Raw genomic sequence first — 24961 nt, 5'->3', positions numbered from 1 at the left:
ATTGAGTATTTCAAGAAGATAGGGAAGCTGTTGGAGATGCTCTTAGTATTATTAATAGACATAGGTAGATTGATATTTTTTATTTTTTATTTAAAAATGATTAAAAAAAGAGGAAATTGCCAAGTGGCCTTTTCAAGGGGAAGAGATGCCATGCGGCGTTTTCAAGGGGAAGAGATTTTAGATATAGAATATAGATTTAAATATTATCTAAAACATCAAATTCTTAGAACAATGAAAATATTACTTTCATCAAATTAAAGTATCTACTTAATTAAATTGTTAAACATTCACTAAAATATAAATTACTAATCAAACAAATATACATTAATATTTGATGAATATTTGTGAATATTCAGCAAATACTAGTTTTTGAAGTCAAATTCGAAGAAAATCAGAGAATGATATTCGAATTCGTATTCGGACCCCATAAATTTAAACAAATACAAATGCTCAATATTCGGTTCCCATTCGGCTCATTTCCAAGCTCCAGCCCGCTCCTGCGCGTGCGTCTCACGCGATCAAAACTACTTCAGTTTAATCTTCTGCTCAGAGGATAAAACTCAAAACCCTCAGTCCCCTTTCTCTTCTCCTCATCCTTCTCCCTCCATTTCTCTCTTCCCAAATGAACCTAACCCTAAACCACACATTCACCTCTCAAACCCTTATTCAGTTCCCATTTCCCCCAATTCAAAGAACAAGAAGGAGAAAGCACAACAAATTTTGCCATAAAAGAGCGGGCTTTCGAGCTTCAGCATCAGCAAGCGGAGATGGACGTGGAAATTTTTCTTGGGACAAGGTCTCGAGATCAATACAGAGGGGGTCGGAGCGGTTCGTGTTGAATCTTGGGGAGATTTTGAAGAAGGAGACGGGGTTTGATCTAGAGGGCGCGAATATTAAAGCAAGGGGGTTAATCAATAGAGGGAGAGAGGCGGTGGATCGGTTTAGACTGGAATTGGTTCCGGAATTTGTTGAGTGGAATAAATGGGACAAGTGGAAGGTATTTATTTTTAATTTTTTTCTCTTCTGTCTGTATAGTTTATTGATGAATTGCTCAGTTATTTAGTAAATAACATTAATGACTCGCTTTAGAGAATTTGGAAACTTAGAAATAAAGCATTTACTTATCTTTGCTCCAGTGCCTATGATTCACTTATTTACATTGATGTAATCTTGTACAAAAATTGAGGCTTCCCGGATAAAAAATGGTTTCGAATGAATTTCCATTGAAACGAGTTCGTAAAGCTTAGTGAACGGTGGAAATCTCACCATCCTGTATAAATCGGAGATCTAGAGAGTATTTTTATAAAAAGTCTGGATAAGTCCTGCTAAAGCCCCGTTTAGATGAAAGAAACCAATGTGTGCTTCAATCAACTGAAAACTGTATTAAAACTCTCTACTGCACTTTAAAACTTGAAAATTTTCTTTGATTTTCTCTGAATGCAATTTCTAGTGTGCTAAAGTGGGAGTAAAGGTCCAAGGTCGATCCTCAATGCATTCTATGCTGTTGTTTCACTAAAGGAGCACCTTATGTATATACTTCATATCTCCTCACCTTCCATACACGCTGACTTTTTATCATTTAGGTGTTTATCATATCCCCATTGTGCTGGGTATATATCTAATGTGTAGATTTGAGCACCTTCATGTTTTCCTAGTTCCGATGCTTGTTACTTGTCAAAATGGCAGGATTCTTCTTCCTCTACATAGTTCCTTCCCTATTCATAGATCAAAGAAAGAGGTAGCCCTTCTTCCAACAGCTCTTATTACCTGTACCAGCTTCTTCAACATGGCTGGGGAAGAGGGCATTGACAAAAGCAGTTCTTTGAGGAAAGTAGGTCTGACAGAAAGATACAGTCTTTCCCCCTCATCTGGGCAAGTGTGAAGTTAGTGTATTTGTCATCCCATGCCTTCTCTAGCATGCATCTCCTTATCCTTGATCTGTTGCACACAGATTTCTGATATCAATTGCATTTTACTTGGTCAGAACAACTCATACGTGTATTTCCATTTTTACTCTCTTGTTTCTTTAAATTATCCAATCTCCAGACTTATACGTACAATGGGCTTTAGATTTTAGATTTGAAAATTCTTTAACGAAGTAAGTTGATCTTATTTTTTTAGGAAATCACAAGTTAAGTACATTTTATTATTTAAAATCTGGGTTGCTTAATGTATTTCTGTATTTTCTCCAGTATTCAGCAGTAATAATCATATTTGTAATCTAGTACATATGTCTCCATACACGTACCTCAGGATGTTGAGAAGTGGGATCCTAGGCGTATCGGGGCCTTAATTTTGTACATTATCATCGTTACAATTTCATGCCAAAGGGTGTATATGGCTATTTCAACTCATATAAATCGTCAGAGTAGGAAGGAACTAACAGAGGCCTATATGGAAGCATTAATTCCGGAGCCATCTCCAGCCAACGTTAGGAGGTGAGTGAACATACATTATTTGAATTCTTCTTTTCTTTTAGTGTTTATGAGAAATCTTTAAATTTTAATTTGTTAATAATGCTAATCTGCACTTCTACTATTTAACTTTCTGCATCTTAATTATGGGTTCATTAAGGTAGAATGGCTGGAGTCTTGGTCCAATAGGTCACTGGCTAATCCTTGGATCTTGCATGCTACTTGGTAATTTACTAAATTCTTTGAAGAAAAAGACAGGATGTTATTGCTCTGCACTATGGTGTAATGCATTACGACTTATGCCCTTTGAATTATATGTCTTTAAACTTCTTGAGGGCAACATAGAATACTTCATCCTCAACGAGTTTTGCATCAGGTTAAGGAGGGAGGGTATAAATTTTTTTTGGGGTTTTTTTTGGGGCCCATTGAATTATATGACTTTAAACTTCTTGAGAGCAACATAGAACACCTCATCCTCAATGAGTTTTGCATCAGGTTAAGGGGGGATAATTTTTTTGGGGTTTTTTGGGGGGTTGGGGTTGGGGGAGTGGAAGGAGTAGAGTCAGTGTGAGGAGGGGCAGAAGAGGAGTATAAGTGTTTAGAGACTTAGATCATTGTATATTTTTATGTGATGTGATGGTAGACATTCGTGTGTGGTGTTTTTGTGTTTATGGACTTGAGTCAACGGTAAACTAGTTTCTCAAAGGACACATTCTCTAATGGCCTATCCCCTGAGGAAAATGTTATTCTTGATTGACCATGCATTTGATGGTTGTTAGGGCCTTCTATACATCCTTAAAGTGTCTTCAACTGTTAATGATGGTCTTTCATGTATCTTTGTATATTTTGATGGATTTCTCCCTTATATACAATGAAAGGTGATGTCTCTCCAACCATAAGTTACACTCAATTAGGTATCTGCCAGCTTCAATGAATAGTGGGGATATCCAGAATAATATATGCAATTGTGTCTGTATTGAGTGCAGTAGAAAGAAAACATAAATCACTGAGAATTGGTATCCCCTCGATGTCCATCTGGTTGCTCCCCTATTATCCCATCATCGCTGAGTTACAACCCACTAAATGTTTTTGCAGCTACACAAAATTGCATAAGAAAATAGTCTCATAAATTGAATTGTTTAGGTAGATTTAGTAATGAGCTTGAATATTAGTGTTTCCCATTTATATTGCTGCACCAAATGAGTTCCTGAAGTAAATAACTTTAATTATCTTCCAGGGAGATAATCTAACTTCTGTATGAGACTCTTATAACAATGAGCTTTTTTATCAATGAACTATTAATTTACAGTGACAAAGAAAGGTAGGTACAAATAAATTCTGTTGGTTTTCTTTATTAATGTTAATTAGACATTCCTCTTCTATGTAGTTCTTTTCTTATTACCCTAACTGTGTTCCTTTTCTTTGACATACTATTGTAACAATACTTTGATGCAGTACCTTGGCGATCTTTCCGACATGTGAATTTTTCATTCTAAGTGTTAATCATTGTCAAAATCTCTAAGCAAATGTCATGTGTTCATGGGATCCTGCAAGTATTTCCTGTGTAATATTCTTACATACACAGTCATACATGTGCATTATTTTGTATCATGATTGAATCTTTATTTTTCTTTGTTTTTTCACTCCTATGAATACCTTACATAAGTCCATTCTCAGGCGTCAAACTTTTCCTCGTGCTCCTTCGTTAATCTACAACCTCTTGATTCTATTTGTTAAGATGTCTGAGTTATTGCTTTGGCCACTAGCTGTAGTTTTCTTATAGTGACATCTGCTGTATAACTCTTGTCATTGTTGGATCAGGTTTAAGAAGGGCATGTGGAGAAAAACAATGCCTAAAGGGCTGAAAATCAAGAAATTTATTGACGGTCCAGGAGGGGCACTTATTCAGGACAATTCCTATGTTGGAGAAGATGCATGGGATGATGATCCTGAGCCTTCTCAGGATGCCATAACTAATATTATTGAGAAGGACACAAAATTAAGTGATGAGCAAAAGAAAGAATTGAAAGAGAAGTTAAGCATTTCAGGTCAGTATCTTGTAGTTGCTTTATCTTGCTTAATGCAAAGACTGTGCATTTCAAATATTGCAGAATGATTAAAGTTATATTTCTCTTTGAACATTAATAGCCAGAATATTGAGAGTTTAAACTTTCAAGATAAGTTGCTCATCAAAGTGCCCACTCATTGCAAGGTGCCAAGACCATACATTGAAATTTTAAGTATCTCTGGAATGTAGGTTTTTTCAACAATTCTGTGATCAACACTTCCTTGGTTCACAAGTTGACCTTTGATTCCTAGAATGATGTTTGGAAATATTCTTTGTCCGTTTCCACATGATGCTGGAATTTCAACAAAACATTCTTGAAAGGACAGTGTTGAAAGACTATAGTTTCAATAAACGTAATCTGGACAAAAATTGAAATAGGATGGTTTAGGAGCTTCTATAAAGATCTGGATTGCTTATAAGATTAGGTTCAGTATTTTCTGTTAATTACTTGCTTCAGACACAAAAATCAATGTTTGATCTGATTGAATTACAGTATTTGCTAATCATTGCACTTCCTAGTCCCCACTGGACCATTAAGTGACCCCATAAATTACTAATTGTTTCCTTTAATTTAGCGGACTTCTAGAGACTATAATTTAAACGTTAAATCCATTAAAGATATTGGACACAATTCTGCTTACCTATTGACTCATTTATACCGAAAAAAAGTTATCTTCATTTGCAATTCAATGCGCGTGCATGTATTTCACTGACCAACCGCTTTTTGTAAAGCGAGGAAAAAACCCAATAGTAAACATAATCTGATCTGATTTTTGGGTCTGGAAGGGTTTGAATCGTTCTCTTGTTATCAGTTAGGATTGCGTTTTTTGTTTGACCTTATGTTTTTCTGTTCGAGTTCAGATTAAGCACTCATCTTATTCCTTGACCTCATTTGTTTGTACTATTCAGACCTAGGTTTAAAAGTTCAAGAAAATCGTGAAGTGCGTATTTGTAGTTTGTTTGGGACATCCTGTAGTAGAGTTGTTAACAATAAGATAATAGAATTTGTAATAACACCATTCATTGTATGTAGAAAGTTACATCCATAATTTTGAATAAGCCAGCTTGTCTTCCTTCTAAAAAATCAGATTCATGGGACATCACTGTAACTTATCCATATGTAATTTAAGAGTTGTTAAACAAATATTTAGTAATTTTTTACGGAACTGTTTCTTCATCATCTAGTAAATTGGTCAGACCTTTTCTAGACTGGATATCTCACTTGATCCCTATTTGGAATAGGTGCCATATGTTGCTAGGAGTTGGTAATAAGAAAACCAATGTCTGATATAATAATGTCATGAATTGTCTCAGTGTGAGGGTCTTGTACTATGTTTCACGGGTGCGGATACACATATGGGTAAGGGACACGACAAATTTGTAAAGGAGAATTTTTTGAAAGAGGCCGTATTTGATATATATTTAGCAAAAACAACCGTTTTGCTAAATATTTAGCAAAAACAACCGTTTTGCTAAATATTTAGCAAAATCGACCTCTTTTTGGCCAGCTCATCAAGGCTGGCCAAAAAGATGTCGGGTGCGGATACACATATGGGTAAGGGACACAACAAATTTGTAAAGGAGAATTTTTTGAAAGAGGCCCTATTTGATAAATATTTAGCAAAAACAACGTTTTGCTAAATATTTAGCAAAATCGACATCTTTTTGGCCAGGTCATCAAGCTTGGCCAAAAAGATGTCGATTTTGCAAAATATAGGTTTCAAAACACACGAGACTAATAGTCCCATGTGTTTAGTGCTTGTTAATCGAGGCCTAAACAACACACAGAAAACCCATGGGACTAGTTAATCGAGGCCCTCATTCTCACTCACAAAACCAAGAGGAGTTCTGAGAGAGATGTCCATAAATTTTCTGCTCAAACTCACCACCAATGGCCGCCTCTCCGCTCTCACCCAAATCCGAAGCCTCTCTTCTCTCCTCCACAAACAACCCCACCTCCACTTCTCTCACCCTCAATCTCTCGCTCTGTTCTCCCCTGTGAATCGCACTCTCTTCACCCACTACAAAACCAACAGCCCCACATTCCCGCATTCGAGCTCTCAGCTGTGCTCCCACTAAACTCCAAAGAGGAGAAAGCCCAAGAAGGAGGAGATGAAGTCCTTCCTGCTTCTAGGTCTAAATTTGTTAAGGATGATGAGTACCCAAGTGGGGAATTTGAGATGATCAAGTTTAGTAGCTGAGAATGTTTCCTTGTCGATCTCCAAATGATGTTTGCGCTTCCATGGGAGTGAGTCGATGAGGAAAGCTTCCTGACCATGGTTCTTATAGAAAAGGTTTCGGCTCTTACCCATTTCCTTAAACTGGAGAAATTTGTTTTTTTAAATGGTTATTGGATTGCATATGAGATGTTTGAAAAATGACTTGATGCAAATAATTTCTACTAGTAAAAATCCACGGGACCACTAGTTCTGTGGGTTTTCTGTGTCTTGTTTAAGTTGCGATTAGCAACCATTAAACACACAGGACTAGGGACTAGTAGTCCCGTGTGTTTTGAAACCCATATTTTGTAAAATCGACCTCTTTTTGGCCAACGTTGGTGAGCTGACCAAAAAGAAGTCGATTTTGCTAAATTTTTAGCAAAATGATCTTTTTGTTAAATGTTTATAAAAAATGGTCTCTTTCAAAAAATTCTCCAAAAATTCTCCATTTGTAAAAGGTAAGGTATGAGGATATGGGTATACACACCCATGCATGTTGAAATAAATAATTAACATGCGATCGATAGTATTTTTTCATTCACATGGTATGAGAACTAAAATTCCTATTATATTTTTATGTTTCTTTTATTAAGTAAATTATAAATTGGAAAACCGCTTGTTTTTTTGCAAATGAAAAAAAAAATCATGTCTGAGCAGGGTATGGGCTGAAACGAACCTGACTTGTCCAATGAGCTGTAGAAAGTGGGAGCGAAGTGCAAGATGTCCATCCAAGAAGTTCATGATGAGTGTTTTAAACTAAAACATGTTGTATACAATTGAGTACACATCTAAGTAAATGTATGCGTATATTCAGGGAGCGTCCAAGGTATGTTGGAGTCAGGCACGGGAAGTGTAGGACACGGGTAATGGAGCCCAGATGAGGTGTCGGGGTAACTTAGATGTTAGATCATGGATAACCTGAAACTGGGAGATTTTTAATAATGGATGTTGTATCTACAACTGGCAAGGCCGTCTGTTTATCTAATATGAGATGGAAGTAAGTTGAAAATTTTAAAACATAAGTTTGTTTCTCTAACATTGGAGGGGACAATGAATATATTATATGAATCTACAATTGGCGCATCCGTGGTCACGTTATAGACTTCATAATCCAAGCCTTTTTTCCATTAAAGCAGGCTATCTGTAAAATGCATTTTATCTTGATGATTATATTCGAGAGCTTTCAGTTACAAGTGCATTAACTTGCAAAGCTTGCAAATTGAGTAGCTTCTCTTTTTATGTAGAATAAATAGCATCAGTTTGTTTTTTCGAACAGCCTTCTGTTGCTGATTGGATGGCTTTCTGTTCAATAATCCTACAGTTCATCATGGTTGCGTGTAATGTTTTATACCATGATTGCTTGTGGCTCCATAACTCAAAGGTCATAGTAAGTCTTCAATTCTACACAATCCTTAAAAAAGTGAGGTCTGAAAATTGAAGGATCATCAGAATATGTTTTTGATGCTCTTCGACCAGCTTATGTGAAATAAACACCTGACGACTATCTTTGAACAAGTAATTAAAGTAAATCTAAGAATTATGATGTTCTTTCTTTTATCGTTATAAGTGCATTCTCATCTTTTTAGTTTTGCTTAATAATTTAATTAGTTAATGGTTGATCATATCAATTTTTAGCCCATCTATTTTTTAGTCCATTCGCATGGTACCTCCATATTGTTGCTTTAATAAAGAGGAAATGCTTGATTATTTGTCAGGATACTGGAGGAAATCACAGATAACATGAAGCTGATATGTAGCATAAGATTAACAATGTATATCACTTGTAGTTCTAGGTCTATTTGTGTACCAAGTCATTCTGCTGCATCAACTGCTTGTAAGCCTGCTTGATTACATTTTTTTTAATCTTAGGTGATAAAATTTCCTGTTCTACTCTTCTATCATGTTGCGAAAAGTTTCTCCTTATTTCATGTACAAAATGTAGGTCTTGTTGGCAAATCAATAGGTCAAGTAAGCGGAACAACTTGGAGAGAACGGCTACACATATGGAAAGAAATTCTAAGAAGGGATAAACTTGCTGAGCAGATTGATACAACACATGCCAAGTATGTGGTTGATTTTGACATGCAAGAAGTAGAGAAAAGTTTGCGTAAGGATGTGATGGAGAAAGTGTCAGAGACACAAGGTAGTAGAGCACTATGGATTTCTAAGAGATGGTGGCATTATCGTCCAAAACTGCCTTACACTTATTTTCTTAGTAAACTTGACTGTTCGGAGGTATCTACCTGTTATCTTAGAGACATCTATGAGTTGCATATTCAAATAGGAAATGATTCTATGAATTTACATCTATTTACCTTCATATTTTCTCTTTTTATGTGGCAACACTACGGAAAAGCCTGCTGCAATGAATGCTGGAAAATTAGCAGAATTCTTTATATCAAATGACTGGAATAATTGTAGAACGAAAATGAGAGTATATAACCAATGAAGTGAATGAACTATGGCGTATTTCTGCCTCTACCCGGATGATTTGGGTCTCATTCTCAATACATTCAGGAAAATATTTATGTTTTTATCGTAAATTTATGGCACAATAATCACAGACAATTGTTCCACTATTCTATGGCTAGTATTAGACTATTCATATGAACCATTTGCCAATCATTGTCTTAAGATATTTCAAGCTTTTCAAAATATTCTCCGACAATGTTCATTTATGTTATCTTTCAAGTCAGCTTTGCTATAGTTATTTCTGCTCTCTTTTTTCCTGATTTTTTCATCACAAATCTGGGATCTCTTTTGACACAAACACTTCCTAGGTTTGAAATCTTGAACCAGTATTAAACACCTGTTAAAAGTACCAGTAGAATTGATGCTCGCAGCAGTTTCAGGTTGGAGTTTCAGTTTCAATAGCTCAAAAAGTTACAGAAGTACTAAAATATCTTGCAAGCAGTAAATACAATTAACACTGCTTCGGTACTTTTTTAAACAAATAATGATGTTTAGATTAGAATTGGTGGATTCATGTTTAGTAGTGTAACTGACGCAGCAGTTATTTGGACTAAAAGATATGATGATGTATAATAGCGTAACTGATGCAACAGTAAATATAATTAATACTACTTTGCCTGTTTGACACCTTGTAAACAAATATTGATGTTTAGATTAAATGTTATGCACTGTACAAACAGGTTGCTGCTGTTGTTTTCTCTGAGGATCTCAAGAAAATATATGTCACAATGAAAGAGGGATTCCCACTGGAGTATGTTGTAAGGATGGCATCCATTCTTTTTTTGATTTTGAAATTTGGTTCGATGTCTTGCTAAGACATCAGAGCTAATATGTATGTTGGGGTATTTGGTCTGACCTCAAAAATTTATGAACTTGTCTTATGTAGGTTGATATCCCTCTTGATCCTTACTTGTTTGAGATGATTTCAAGTTCGGGTGTTGAAGTGGATCTCCTTCAGAAACGGCAAATTTACTATTTCCTCAAAGTTGTCTTTGCATTAGCACCAGGCTTGCTCCTTTTGTTGCTTATCCGAGAATCTGTAATGCTACTGCACATCACGTCTCAGCGCTTTTTATATAAGAAATATAACCAGCTCTTTGACATGGCTTATGCAGAAAACTTTATACTGGTAAATACATTTTAGCAAGTATGCTTGGATCATGTTCAACGATTGTAGTTCTAATATTTATTGTTCTGTTGCCTTGTTGATGTAATTGTTATATTAATTTCTAGCCAGTGGAAAGCCCTGATGAGCCCAAATCAATGTATAAAGAAGTCGTATTAGGAGGCGATGTTTGGGATCTTCTGGATGAGATTATGATATATATGAACAATCCCATGCAGTATTATGAAAAACAAGTTTCATTTGTTCGGGTAAAGTGCTTCAACAATCTCATTAAACATTTATGAATCATATTTTTCCTTTTCTCCAGTGAAGAATTTATCATTTAGAAGTGTAGGCTCAGCTATAAGGGTTTTTGCTTCCATTTTAGGGTGTACTTCTTTCTGGGCCACCAGGGACAGGAAAAACACTCTTTGCACGGACACTTTCAAAGGAAAGTGGTATGCCTTTTGTATTTGCATCTGGTGCTGAATTTACAGACAGCGAGAAGAGTGGAGCAGCAAGGATCAATGAAATTTTTTCTATAGCCAGAAGAAATGTATGTATTTCTTACCTTCTTAATTAGAATGTTATCGTCTTGGGACAGCACACAAGAGCCCAATACAATATGTACTTGGAGTTAAACATATATTTTTTGGACTTTCTGGGGTTTCCTGCGACACCCGTGTGAAACGCCCCTGAACTTTCTTTTCCCCGGCAATGTCCTCTGTTCTTTCGGGTGTCCCAAAAGCCGCGCGGTAAAATATTCAAATTTCCTAACAGATCGCTTAACCGATCACAAGCACTTATTTCCTACACAACCAATATAATTGCCTGGCAATGCCATGAAACGCACATTGAAAGTTTTTTTTTGTTTCGCGGGGTTGGGGCGGGGGGGGGGTTGCACCCCAAAGTCAAAAAGTTTAGGGAGTTCCGTGGAAACCTCCAAGGCCCTCAATTTTAGAGAAATTTGGGGATGGGGTTGGTTTTTTTTGTGGGGTGGATGGGGGGGGGGGGTGGGGGGGTGCTTGTGTTTGGTGAAATTTACCCATTTTTCGCTGTAAACTTTAACTAGATTGTCATAAAATATTCATATAAATGTTCTTTGTATAAAACATTATCTTCTGTTTGTCATGCAATGCATTTATTTCTCTGTAGGCTCCTTCCTTCGTCTTTATTGATGAAATTGATGCTATTGCTGGAAGACATGCCAGAAAGGATTCCCGTAGGCGTGCGACATTCGAGGCTCTCATCGCACAGCTTGATGGAGAGTATGTTGCTTATGCTCTTGATCCATAATATTTTTTCTGATTATTATACAACGGAATTTGCATGAAAAATCCAAATTTAGTTTGTATTATTTGTCATAATTTTCTACTGCATTACAAGTGGAGGAGTTCATCCTAATGAAGTTGCAGTCACACAAACAGAAGCATCCCGTTTGGTCTTGAATTGTGAAAATGGTTTAGTTAACTTTTAATGCCTCATGCAAACTGAAAGTTTGCTAACCTTTCTCTCTTTAAAAATTGAAATTTAATGATAAGTCCTTTGAATCAACCGAGTCTCTTTATTTTTACTGGAATGAAGAACTCTATTACCCGCCAATTACCACATTATATCATTAAATTGTTTGACTTTGGTTTTACAATGGACACAGTCCCCACTACTAACACTGTGAATGCTTAGTTGCTACAGTATAGGTCTCAGAACATTGTATTGTCAGTTTCGTTGCCTGTATATGGCAGGCCACTTTACATAGTAGAATCTCTTATAAAGACAAAATGTACATTTATAGCTGAGTCTGCTTGTCTGCATTCTGGAGAGTGGTTGTGTCGGGCGATTGTATTGGAGCGCAACACTTGTGTCAAATTCAATAGTTGTAGGATATATATGTACACACATGCAGCTTGTTTTTATTGATATATTTTGAGATAATAATAGGATAAGGGCGGTTCTCTGAAGGATACTATCAAGAACTGTGCATATGATAGTGATACAAATGGAGAATATATGACAAATGAAAATTTGTAGGATACACATGGAGAAAATATGAGCAATGGAAATTTAAGTTTGCTCCAATTTTTGGCTGAATACCAGTACCTTATGCATTATTTTCATAGTTGATGAGAATTTAGAAACATTTACTCTTTGTCAATGGTTGAGATTAGGCATATTCTAGATGTTCCTTCAACTGCAAATTTCTTATTTATCTCTGACATTGTTTATGAGCTATGTAAGTTTGGCTTTAATCATTTTGAGAAATATGTGCGCTATGCAACTTCCTCAGAGATTGAACCCTGAATCTTTTTACTCCCAAATCTTCCTTCTAACAATCATTGCTTTTGCTGATTACCGTAAATCATAGGTAACTTTGAGCTTTATTTTTTCCTTCCATTTTTCAAACTTTTCTTGTTTGGTGATTATGACACCTCAAACATTATTGTAACTCCCTACAATAATATTTGTCATCTTACCTCTTATTTGGCACTATTCCTTTTCTGGTGAGATTTGGAGTTCTTTGTACATGAGATTAAATTACATGAGAAAAGGTGGTAGTTTTGCCTATTGGTAGCGTGGCACTAAAGGTGCACGCAAATATCTTATGTCTCTCTGATTTTGTTGACATGGTAATTTGCAGCGTTTCTTATCAAGTGAATATCTTCTCTTGTATACTTACTCAGTTGTCTTATAGAGCTCCATGACATTGATCATTCTCCATGGCCAACTTTATTTTAATAGAGGACGTTCTTAATTTTTAAACGCATCTTCCAACAACAATCCTTTCTTCGTAAGTGTTTTAAATATCGACCGATAAACCGATATTATCAGTGATTTATCGGTTTTGGGGGCCTTCCGCGATGATAAGTTTGATTTTAAATCGGTTATCATTTTTGGATTTTTATCGGCGATAATGCGGCGATAAAGTGAGTTATTGGCCAATATTGTCGGCTCAAAATATCAGAATTATTGGTCGCCGATAAACCGATATTATAGGCAACTTATCGGTTTGGGGGCCTTCCGCTATGATAAGTTTGATTTTAAATCGGTTATCGTTTTTGGATGTTTATCGGCGATAAAGTGAGTTATCGGCCAATATTGTCGGCTCAAAATATCAGAATTATCGACCTCTGGTTTGGGTTTGGGTTTGCTCTTTGGATGTTTAAGAATTATAAACTATTTGTTGTTTTTGGAACTTGGTTGTTTGGTGATTAGCTTATTTTTGTTTATGAATACTGACATCGCTCATAACTATTAAATCTCAACTCAATAAGTTAGCTTATAATCTCGTGATTTTAATTATGTTGATGATTCTTCATTCTTTATCTTGTTATTTGCTTATATGTTATTCCATTTTTATTAACTATGAACTCGAATGGTTTCATCGTGTGATAAAGAAGCAAGTTTCTACCATTGGTGAGTGATCCAAAACATGATTATTTATATTTTGGCATGTTTATATTTTATTAAGTATAGCTAGATTACATTTTAGGATATAATATTATGTATATACAATAACTGATAATATCACTCCGATAAATACTATTTATCCCCGATATATCCTCGATATCTGCTATCCGATATGAATTTTGACCGTCTGATAAATCCCCGATAACCGATATTTAAAATCTTGTTCATAACCATGCCTTATGTTTATTTCTCAGTATTCCGAATCTTTTTCTTTGGACCTTTTCTTTTTAGTATTTGTTAAAATTTGGTGCTGAATCAATGAGGTATAAATGCTTACTAAAGCCAAAAAGAAATATGCTTGTCCGAGCAAAGTAAATATGCTTGTCAGAGCAAAACAACTGATGGGCTTTTAATTCCGGATGCAGCATTTTGCATGCCACATTTTGCAGTACTTTCTTGTGTGCTTTTGCCTGTTCTCATATGCCTTATTTTGATTGAAAGTATGTGTTTAATTAATATGAGGACACATCATTATCCCTTAACAATCTTATGGTAGAAGCACATGGTTTTAAATTGCAGTGATGGATGAATTACTATTAATTATCATGTTTTTTGTGTTTTCAAATTGATTTGTTCACATTTGTTTCTTTATTTGAAGTATAGTGTGTTCTCTTGCTTGTCTATTAATATGTTTGTGCCTTTTTCTGTTAAAAACATGGAATAATATTGTATTTTTCATGCTTTTTATTAGCACATAACACCTAATTTTAAATGTTGAAAACTAGTTTTCTTGATTATTTCTAGAATATCTATTACATGGTTCAGGATAAGATAGAGGGTATAATAAATCGAGTTTGAGCTATGAGAGTGAGACTATACTAGGCTTGATGGGGTTTCAGGCTGTATAGCTGCACTGCTTGTCAAAATATGTGAAAGCTTCAATAGCTGCACTGCTTGTCAAAATATGTGAAAGTTTCATGCCTTATCAAGGCCTTACTTGGATTCATTTCTTTTGTTACCTAAACCAGTGTTGGCTTGATCACTACTCCTCTTTTCCTGTGTCATTATACAGAGAAATATCCCATATTTATGAATTTTTTGTTTTACAGAAAAGAGAAAACTGGTGTCGATCGTCACTCTCTCAGACAAGCTGTAATATTCATATGTGCAACAAATCGGCCTGATGAGCTGGATTCTGAATTTGTTCGTCCGGGACGCATTGATAGGCGTCTGTACATTGGTTTACCTGATGCAAAGCAACGTGTCAAGATATTCGGCGTGCATGGTTCCGGGAAAAGATTTGCAGATGATGTGGACTTTGAAAAGGTGAGTTTGGATTTTCTTTTGCTACTGATTTAATGATTGTAAGTTGTATATCAATGCTGCCTTTTGTGTTGTAGTTCTTTCTTTATCTGTAGTTTGTATTTACATCTGTACGTTGGTTCACAAATTCTTCTGATTACTTTGTATTTTCTTTGTTTTGAACATAATAATTTTTTTGGTCAACTTCATATGACCCTTATAACTCTTTAAAACATGGAAGTAAATGACTGTCTTGTATCGGAATAATGATGAATATCCTTCTTTTTGTTTAAAAAATTAGATCAGCATGAGGCGACCATAATCTTTAACAGTCATGTGAGCGCATGACTTTCTTGCATCCATATCCAGGAAGTAATTAATTATTTTTTATTAACCTAGTTCATTAAAGTATATTTCATTAGTAGTTTTCATCCCGTGTAGGCAAACCACACTGAATGAATAGATATTGATGCTTGCTATTGATGGCCCAGAAGATTCATCATATTAGGGTGTTTGTAGAAGGAAGATATCAGGACCACTCACTCTCACCTAAACAAATCAGTCCATTCACTGTCTCCTAAACCTGTTTCTTTGCTTCCTCTTCCCAAATTCCACTGCCGTCGACACCGTCCATCTTATAACCATGTGGCTCATTGAATTGAATGTAAGGAAAAGCAATTTCCTGTAGCACACATTCAAGTTATCCTTCTCTCTTTGATTTAATTAGCAATTAAAATTGAGCACTACCATTTGTTTCCTTTGTGTGGCGTTCTTTTCTTGTGTTATGATTATACTCCAATTTTGCAATTGAAAGTTGTCTTAACGATATATGAAATCATTTTCTTTCCTCTTAATCAGCTTGTCTTTCGTACTGTTGGCTATTCTGGAGCTGATATTCGCAATCTTGTCAATGAAGCGGCAATAATGTCTGTAAGTTTCTATTTACCTTCATACTAACTGTAAATTATCTGTAGAGATTCAATCATTTCTAATTGCAGAGTTGTTTTTGTACATTCAACCAGATGTGTATACAGACATTGTATGTACTCGATTATTGTTGCTCCTGAATGGGTTTATAAGATAGTAAAGAATAAAATGTCTAGTTAACTTCTTTGGGAAGATGCATTATACCAAGTAATCAGGCCATCAACGTGACTGAAATTTAACTGAATAACATGAGAAACAGAAAGGAAATACTTAAGGAGTCTATGGTTTCTGACTTGAAACTACTGTGGGGCTCTTAACAACGTATTTTATGCAGATCTAGAATTTCCTGACCGCAAGTGAATGTATTAATTAAGATCTAGAAATCTATAATACTATGATAGATATGTAAACAGTTGTCCACCGAAGATCAAAACACAGTAATATACTTGAAAGTTTTTTTTTTTTTTTTTTTTTTTTTTTTGGGGGGGGCGGGGATCTTGCCTCTTATTGGGTATGTCTTGTCTATGTTTTTTTCCGTTTCTTGTACTTAAATCCTCAGATGTTTGGTCTCTGGCAGTATGCTTTCCTGAAAATATTTGAATCCCTTCTAAAGATTGCCTAGTAACATGTTGCATACCCACAGGAATTCGCTAATTGTGTATATTATAACAGAGATAAAATATTTAGTATTTGGCTGGTTAATATATCATATCATGTATTTTCTTGTGTAATATTAAACTGGTTTTGTGGAGGGTTCATATCCAGTCATGTTGAAAAAATGACTATCCAAATTGAGAATTTGGAAAGTGGATAAACAGTGATTCACTGTGGTATAGGAGAAGTTGTGAGCAAATTTGTAGAATGCCAGATACTTTGAGTGGAGGATAAGATGAGGCGGGCTGCTTGTAGATGGTTTTAGGCATGTATAAGAAGTCCAATGAGTTCACACATTGTTGAATGTTTGTGTTTTCTGTTAAGACTTAAGAGAGTTAAGTTCTAGGACTTTATGAGAGCTTAGGCTTAACTATTTAACAATTTATCATTCTTATTGTTACTGATGCACTGATTTTTGAGAATTTGGAAATTGGATGAGCAGTGATTCACTGAGTTATAAGATAAACTGAGTAAATTTGTAAAATGTCAGATAATTTGAGTGGAGGATAAGAGGAGGGAGAATGCATGTAGATGGTTTGCGACATGTGTAAGGAAGTCCAATGAGTTCACATATAATTGATTGCTAGTGTTTTCTGCTAAGAGAGTTAAGTTCCAGGACTTCGTGAGAGCTTAGGCTTAACGATTTCAACAATTTATCATTCAACAATTTATCATTCTTATTGTACCTGATGCATTGATTTTTACTGAATTCCAGGTCAGGAAAGGTCACTCTTTGATTACTCAGAAAGACATTGTTGATGTGCTAGATAAGCAATTACTTGAGGGTATGGGTGTACTCCTTACCGAAGAAGAGCAACAGAAATGTGAAGCCAGTGTATGCCACCTCTTTCAATGGGATTAAACTTGGATAAAAATTCTCTAGGTTCCTGCAATTGTTATTGCTTTTCTTTTTGACAGATGCTCTTCTTTGTTTAATAAATTACAGGTTTCTATGGAGACAAAGAGGTTGTTAGCTGTGCATGAAGCTGGTCATATACTGTTGGCACATTTATTTCCTCGTTTTGATTGGCATGCTTTCTCTCAGCTACTTCCTGGTGGCAAGGTAATTTTTCTGGCTGTTAACATGAGCAACTCTACTACTGTTCAACTTATGGCTTTAAATTGGAGAGGATTTTTTTTGTTAAAACTCTTCTACATTTATTTTGATCATGTTTCTCTTTGACACAAGCAGGAAACTGCAATGTCTGTATTTTATCCAAGGGAAGATATGGTTGATCAAGGATATACTACATTTGGTTATATGCAAATGCAAATGGTAGTTGCACATGGAGGGCGCTTGGCTGAAAGGATCGTGTTTGGTGATAACATTACTGATGGAGGAAGAGATGATCTAGAAAAAAATACAAAAGTATGTTTCATATTCTTCCGTGTTTTGTCTCTTACACTTTTCTTGAGAAAGTTGGTAGGTAATATATGGCATAAAATTTAAAATTGTGGTTACTTGTAAAATTGCAGTCTTAATTTTTGCTTCAAGTTCATATTGATCCATCTGTTCATGTAGACATCTTGATGTGGAAGCGGTTTTCCTTTCCAGTCACTTGTCTATCTGCTAATATGCAATTACATTCTATTACAAGATGGTTGTGGAATACATATAAATGATCTAGATATGAAAAGCACCACCCTTGTTGTCAATGATGTTTGGATAACTGTATTAGTTAGATACAAGGATTTTCATTTATTTGAGCACTGTAGTGGTATCTGAAGCAGTTATATGTGGTTGTAAGTAGACATTTACTAATGAGCACTTTGGGAACGGTCCAAATTAACTGCAATGAGCTTAACTTGTCAACTTTGCGAGGCGGTTGTTAAAGGTCTCTTCCACTAAGCTGAAACTCCAGAGTTTTCTTGAGGGGTTATAATTTTATATTCTAACGTGCCCCTGTAGGTTGAGTGCTCTTGTCACGGGCTGAAACCTAGATGCACAGTGGTATCTTACTTTTTTACTTTTTGAAAATTGCTTTAAATTCATGACCAGTAGGATTTGAACCTTAAAGGTCCCTTGTACTACAGCGGAACTCCGGAGTTGTGGTTAGGGCTGATGGATATAATTTTATATTATAACGGTGGGTTTTCGTGTTATTTACAGTTGGAGGTTGGCAAATGTTACCAGTATCACAGATTAACCTTTTTTTTAGTGGTAAACCCAAGTTACTTTTAAAAAATATTACAGTTACTGCTCAAATATTTAGTCGCAAAAAACAACATGAACTATTCATTTAGCATCTACTATAGTTAGGAGAAAACGGAGCACATGATACAGTAAAGTGTACGATTAGTATTTCCAATGGAACAAAATTATTTTATTATATTTCATACATTCCTTCATTCATGCTAATATTTAGATTTTCAATTACTTGAAGTGTGACAAACTCTAGATGTCCTTTCTCTAGTCTTTTGCTTCCAATACAATGAATTGGGATGGCTTGAAATCAGACTATGCTAAGATAGAGTTTCCTCCAATTGATTACTAATTATGCAAATAATCCTTAACATATATATATATATATATATAAATATATATATTATATAGAGAGGAGAGAGAGAGAGAGAGAGAGAGAGAGATAATGGGTATCTTGTCATAGCGAGAGGATTTCCTCCTTGAGTCTCTTAAATCACATCGATTTGAGCGACATTATGGATGATCCGCGCTCCGTTGAACTTGATCTACATATTCTAAAACCAACACACAAGTTTGGGGGTGAATCCGTCGTCGTTGACCGTCCATCGAGCCATGTGAAAAGTTCTATTCATCAAAAACCGTTAAAATTGATATGAAGTGGATGAAGGGTCAAACGAACGACGGGTTTCACCCCAAACTTGGTGTGTTGGTTTTAGAATATGTAGATCAAGTTCAACGGAGCGGATCATCCACAGTGTCGCTCAATCATGTGATTTTAGAGGCGCGTCATAGGAGGAAATCCCCTCCTATGTCAAAGATACCCATTAATCCCATATATATATATAATAATATATTATATATATATATATATATATATATATATATATATATATATAAAGCAAGAGAGTGTTTGACAAGTGGGTGGATTTAAATAAAAGTCTCTTTCAACAAGAGAGTGTTTGACAAGTGGGTGGATTTAAATAAAAGTCTCTTTCAACAAGAGAGTGTTTGACAAGTGGGTGGATTTAAATAAAAGTCTCTTTCAACAAGAGAGTGTTTGACAAGTGGGTGGATTGTAATAAAAGTCTCTTTCAACAAGAGAGTGTTTGACAAGTGGGTGGATTGTAATCCATCATTGTTGTTAAAATGACCCAAAAAGAATATGGCTTCAAATTTGAACATTGAATAGATTTTAGAATTATATTAAATGTTGAGGGGTAAACTTGACATTTACTTGGTCAAACTATATAGCTTATAAGCCACCAAAAAACAAGCTGGGTTAGGGGAGCTTATTTTGGGCTTGTAAGCCAAAATAAACCGGTTGCCAGACATGTTGCAGTGGCTTATAAGTTATAAGCCAGTTTGACCAGTTGCCAAACATGTGCTATGTTCTTTATGTAGTGAATGAGAAAGTATTATTTCTCTTTTCAATGAGATTAACAATCAAGAATGACACTTGTCTCAACTAATTTAGTTTTTATCAGATTATTGCATATGTTATCAATAATTGAATTTAATTTGACATATTAATTGAAGTCTTTCCTATTGAGACATCATATGTTTGTGGCCTGATTCAAATGCTAGTAAGCTTTAAGCTTTACAGATTAAGTAAGTTTCACATCATATGTTTGTGGGCTGATTCAAATGCTAATAAGCTCTACAGATTTAGGAAGTTTTAACATGCTTTGAAACCGATCCAGAAAGCTCATGAAAAATGTTACTGTTTGCATTGAATTTACTGTCTATTTGTTTGATCAAATGTTCGTTTATGTGCTTCTTTGCATGTTAATTGTACCTTCATAGTATACTTGATGCTTGTGCATGTTGATTAGCTAGTCAATATTCATGTTCTGCTATAGCAATTAACAATATTCAATACCGATGAATTAATAATCATATTACACAATTAACTTTTTGAGTTTTGTGAATACAGATTGCTAGGGAGATGGTGATTAGCCCACGAAATTCAAGGTTAGCTTTTGCAACCTTAGTGAAAAGAGTTGGCATGCTTGATCGACCAGATAATCCTGATGGTGAGCTTATTAAGTATAAGGTACTCTCCTCTACTCTGCCAATATCATTTTGTCTTCAAATATAATATCTTGAGGAAGGTTTTTATTCACTTTCTAATTTTTACTCATACTCGATTACTCTAGTGGGATGAGCCTAACGTGATTCCAGCCGATATGACTGTTGAAGTGTCAGAGCTATTCACCAGGGAGCTAACGAGGGTAACACCTTTCTTTCGTTACAAATAGAGTATATTTCGAGAGCATGATATATGTTTGACATGATATATTTAGAAAGCTTGTATAGATAGAGTATATTTAAAAATAGAGTATATTTAGTAGATGAGGGTAACACACAGCCCGCCAACTGATTCTTTCAATTAAAGCATCTTGCAGATATTTTATAATGTGGAAAGATGTTTGCTTTCTCTCACTTCTCTCTTTATAATGTGGGAAGATGTTTACTTTCTCTCACTTCTCACTGTGATTATTCAATTGTTTTGGTTTTTAACTGCAGTGTGTTTATGGCTTTGCGCTCTACTCCTAGGACTTGAGGGTTTTCCCACACAAACACAAACTTTGACATGTAGGGAGGGAGGGGGGTTACAGAACTTTCTAAAATCATGCTTGAAATTTTAGAATGATTGCATCTTTCCCACCATAATACTAGTTAGAATCATCTTAAATTCATAGTTTGTTTTGTGGAGTCAGGAAGTTAATTACTACCAGCGGTATATATAACTTTAAAACCATTTGATATTTCCTTTTTTACATCTTTGTTTTGGCCAACTTCATCCTTGTTCCTTCTCGAAAGTGAAAAAAGGAGCTGTGTATTGCTCAACCATGGATAGATTCTGTTTTATGTTTATTGTCTCTGTTATTTATGTATGATTCATTTTTTTGGCAGTACATTGATGAGACAGAAGAACTTGCGATGAATGGTTTAGTACAAAACAGGCATATCCTAGACATGATTGCTAGAGAATTATTGGAAAATTCAAGAATAACTGGGCTGGTATGTTTCCATTAAGCTTTTTTTTTTTGTAGTTCATCCTTTAATCTTCCTGTTTCTCTTAAAAGTGAACAAAATAATTAGTTCTTCAATACATGTTGCATTATTGTTTCAATCACCACATTGCTCCTTCAGAAGTACGTTCGTTATGATCTTTCATTTGGTTATTTTGAGACTCATCATTTTAAATTTTGCATCTAAAGTCTTTTATCCATCTTAATATTGGATTTTTTGTTTGCTAATATAGAGTTATGTTAACAGTATGAACAGTTTCCTCACAGCTAAAGAAAATATCTAGGTTTGAATCGTTTGATTATTTGACATGGTTTTACTGACCTATTGAAGTTTGAGGGCAATAACTGTTATTGAGATATAATGTTAGCTTTTACAGTTACAAGAGATCATCATTTTTTTTATTCATCTTTTACAATTTGCTATAATGGTTATATCAATTCGTAATAGGATGATAGTTGATTGAGCAATTAAGAAGCATGTTTAGAAAACAGGCATGAATTAGATGAGAATGTTGAGATGTGTGAGTGGAAATATGTTGAAAGATAAGAACCAAGTGCATAAAGTTACATATATCTTTAGTTAAAGATAAACTGAGGGAAATGCTCGAGATTGTTTGAGCTTGGAAATGGAGACCTATGATTACTTATTTAAGGATGACAGATAGGATGGGAATTGGTGGAAAAAAGAAGACTATACATAAATAAACATAGATGGAAGCAGTTGAAAGAAGGTATGATTGCAAGCATGATTACTATGTATGAAGATTACTGTAGTGAAGTTGGAATGTGGAATAAGATAACTACACGTGGACCTGGCTAATTCTGTGTTCAGATATTGATATTTTTCAATTGTCATCATGAGAATCTTTTCAAGAATGTAACATAATAATTTGCATATAATATACTAGCAGGAAAATAACCTATGTTCTTTATAATTGAATCACTGTTCCCATCAATAATTTTAAAAATATTATTATAATCAATTAGACAACTTATCAAAGTACTATGCTGGTTAAAGGTGTACTTTAAGGTGTAACTTAGAAAACTGACATCTGTGACATAAGATTAATGGGGAAACACCTTGGTTTTAAATAATAGAGTACAAATACTCAAATTTGTTGCCTTCTATACGTGTTACAAAATTAAACCTGCATCTTGAAACTTTTCTCATATTCCTCTGATATTATATTGTCAGGAAATTGGAGAGAGAATTAAGGAGCTGTTCCCGGTGATGTTCGATGATTTTGTAAAGCCATTTCAAATAAACTTGGATCAGGTATATTCTTTAGCATTTTATTTCATTGATTAACACACTATGTAAAGTGTAACTTTTTAATCTTTTTTTATTTTTTTCTTTTATTCATTCTTTGATGTACATTATTGATATTAGATTTATTTTTTTTCCTAAATGCATCTTAAATGCTGGGTCATGAACATGAGCTCATTGCAGTTTTCCAATTCTGAAGACACTGACTAGGTACATGTGAATAAGCATGCACCATAAACAACTCTGAATAGGTTTACGTCATCTAATTTTAGTGGAATTGTAAGTTCTACAAGAAAGAAGCTGGTGTTGCATTTCAAACAGCTTAACCTGCAATAAGAAAACTTTAAGACTGCCTTTTACTGAGATGATATCAAGGTTGGTTTATTAGAGATTTCTCAAAAAAAAAGTTGATTTATTAGAGTAGAAGAAATAAAACAACCTTAATATGAACTCTGCTAACTGTTAAATTAACGTGATGCTATGTGTTGAATTAGACTATTCATGTATAACTTCTTTCTGCTACTTTCCATCGCGATTATTACCATTGAATTTTCCCTAGTAGGACAAGAAAATTATAAGTTGAAAATCTGAACCAAAAGCTAAAACCAGACTGCTTAGAATATCAAAATATATAAACTAAATAAATGGATAAATTAAGAAGAGATAAAATATGAAGGCTAAAATGTTTTTGCTTTGGCTTTATGACAATATCTTACCATCTGTATCAGGAGGGACCATTGCCTGTTAATGATCGTCTGCGTTATCAGCCACTGGAAGTGTACCCTGCACCTCTTCATCGGTGTTGAGAACTTGGGGGGGTTTTATTAGAGCTCTTCAGCTCTTATAGATCATGAAAACAATGCACTTGAAAGTTTAGCCATACCTTCAATTGAGATGGCCTGCAGTTTCCCACAGCAAACAGCACCTGATCCTTTTCTGATCGGAATTATTCATTAAAAAAATTATCTGCCTTTCTTGCCAACTTCATTTATCAAGATATGGTGGAAGAACAGTGCTGATGGATGTGAAAATTTTGTTTATTGCATCACGGTAGAGAAACAGTAGCTGCTATCAGATAGAGCGTAGTGAAGAGAAAGAGATTCATATAGCAGACACTAGAAAGTTCAATAAATTATTTGTTATTGTTATATTGACTGCAAGTGTGCATTCCGAAGTTCCATGCCGAGCAAAGATCCCAAGAAAGAAGCTGAATCCATCAACTTTCCTCTGGTGACGTGTAAATGCCTGATACATCTCTTTATTGTCTTTGTAGTTCTTTGAAGAGAACATGCTGTGAAAATGTATACTTTGGGAATGGCAACGTGTCCACTCGGTATTCTTGTTTACTGGCTAGATCTTGCCAGTCCGTTGTATCATCTCCATTCTTTTGTTGCTCCGGGCAGTGAAAAACTTTCAAAACTTTCGAGTTAGAACAAAAGAAAGAGTTCAGTACTACGGTAGTTGGAAATTGCATCGTTTTGAAGCATATTACGTTGAAGTAGTCTTATTTTCTTAGGTGTGGGGCTATTTCCTATTGTAAAATCTTTTAAGGGCAGCATATAAATTGAGATCCTGATGCCATGACTTACGTTGTGAAAAGAAACAACAAAAGTGCAGTTTTTTTACGACGAGAACATGAAAACGATAGGATCACGGATAAATGGATCAAAGATCCAAATAACGCGTGTGTTTGCTCTGGACTTGTGGTTCGTGCAGCTCGTGCAGCTATATTTTGGGCTTGGCGTACGGTGCTTTGCGCTCGACCTGGTCTTCATGTGATGACATTAATGAATGTGGCTATAGTTGATGGGGGGCTAAAGGAGATTACTTATTGATTCATGTATTGGTATTTCTTTGATACATGTGTACGGTCAGTAGTTGGTGGATGATATGAATCTATCAGTGGATGTCGTTGAACGTTGGTGAATCTCAGATAATGTCTGGGGCCGA

At 35.1% G+C, this 24961-nt stretch overlaps 1 protein-coding gene across 1 annotated transcript; it reads left to right on the top strand.

Moving 5' to 3' along the window:
• On the top strand, positions 525–24592 carry LOC109833403 (ATP-dependent zinc metalloprotease FTSH 12, chloroplastic). The gene is made up of 19 exons (XM_020401055.1): positions 525–997; positions 2254–2438; positions 4236–4462; positions 8644–8936; positions 9854–9931; positions 10060–10302; positions 10407–10547; positions 10667–10834; positions 11434–11546; positions 14793–15009; positions 15844–15915; positions 17282–17401; positions 17513–17629; positions 17759–17935; positions 20643–20762; positions 20866–20940; positions 21626–21733; positions 22940–23020; positions 23740–24592. Exons 1-19 carry the CDS (start codon positions 623–625, stop codon positions 23815–23817), a joined length of 2988 nt encoding a protein of 995 aa, XP_020256644.1. The 5' UTR covers positions 525–622; the 3' UTR covers positions 23818–24592.

This window comes from Asparagus officinalis, chromosome 3 (genome assembly GCF_001876935.1).
Source record: "Asparagus officinalis chromosome 3, Aspof.V1, whole genome shotgun sequence".
NCBI lineage: Eukaryota > Viridiplantae > Streptophyta > Magnoliopsida > Asparagales > Asparagaceae > Asparagus > Asparagus officinalis.
The sequence above is the reverse complement of the archived record's forward strand: the minus strand, read 5'-3'. Positions and strand labels throughout refer to the sequence as shown.

Excerpts from the sequence above, each read along its gene's own strand:
- LOC109833403 (XM_020401055.1), top strand. The coding sequence starts at position 623 with ATGAACCTAACCCTAAACCACACATTCACCTCTCAAACCCTTATTCAG. Across the intron at positions 11,547-14,792 it reads ATCGCACAGCTTGATGGAGA|AAAAGAGAAAACTGGTGTCG; the intron begins GTATGTTGCTTA and ends TTTGTTTTACAG. Across the intron at positions 17,630-17,758 it reads AGCTACTTCCTGGTGGCAAG|GAAACTGCAATGTCTGTATT; the intron begins GTAATTTTTCTG and ends TGACACAAGCAG.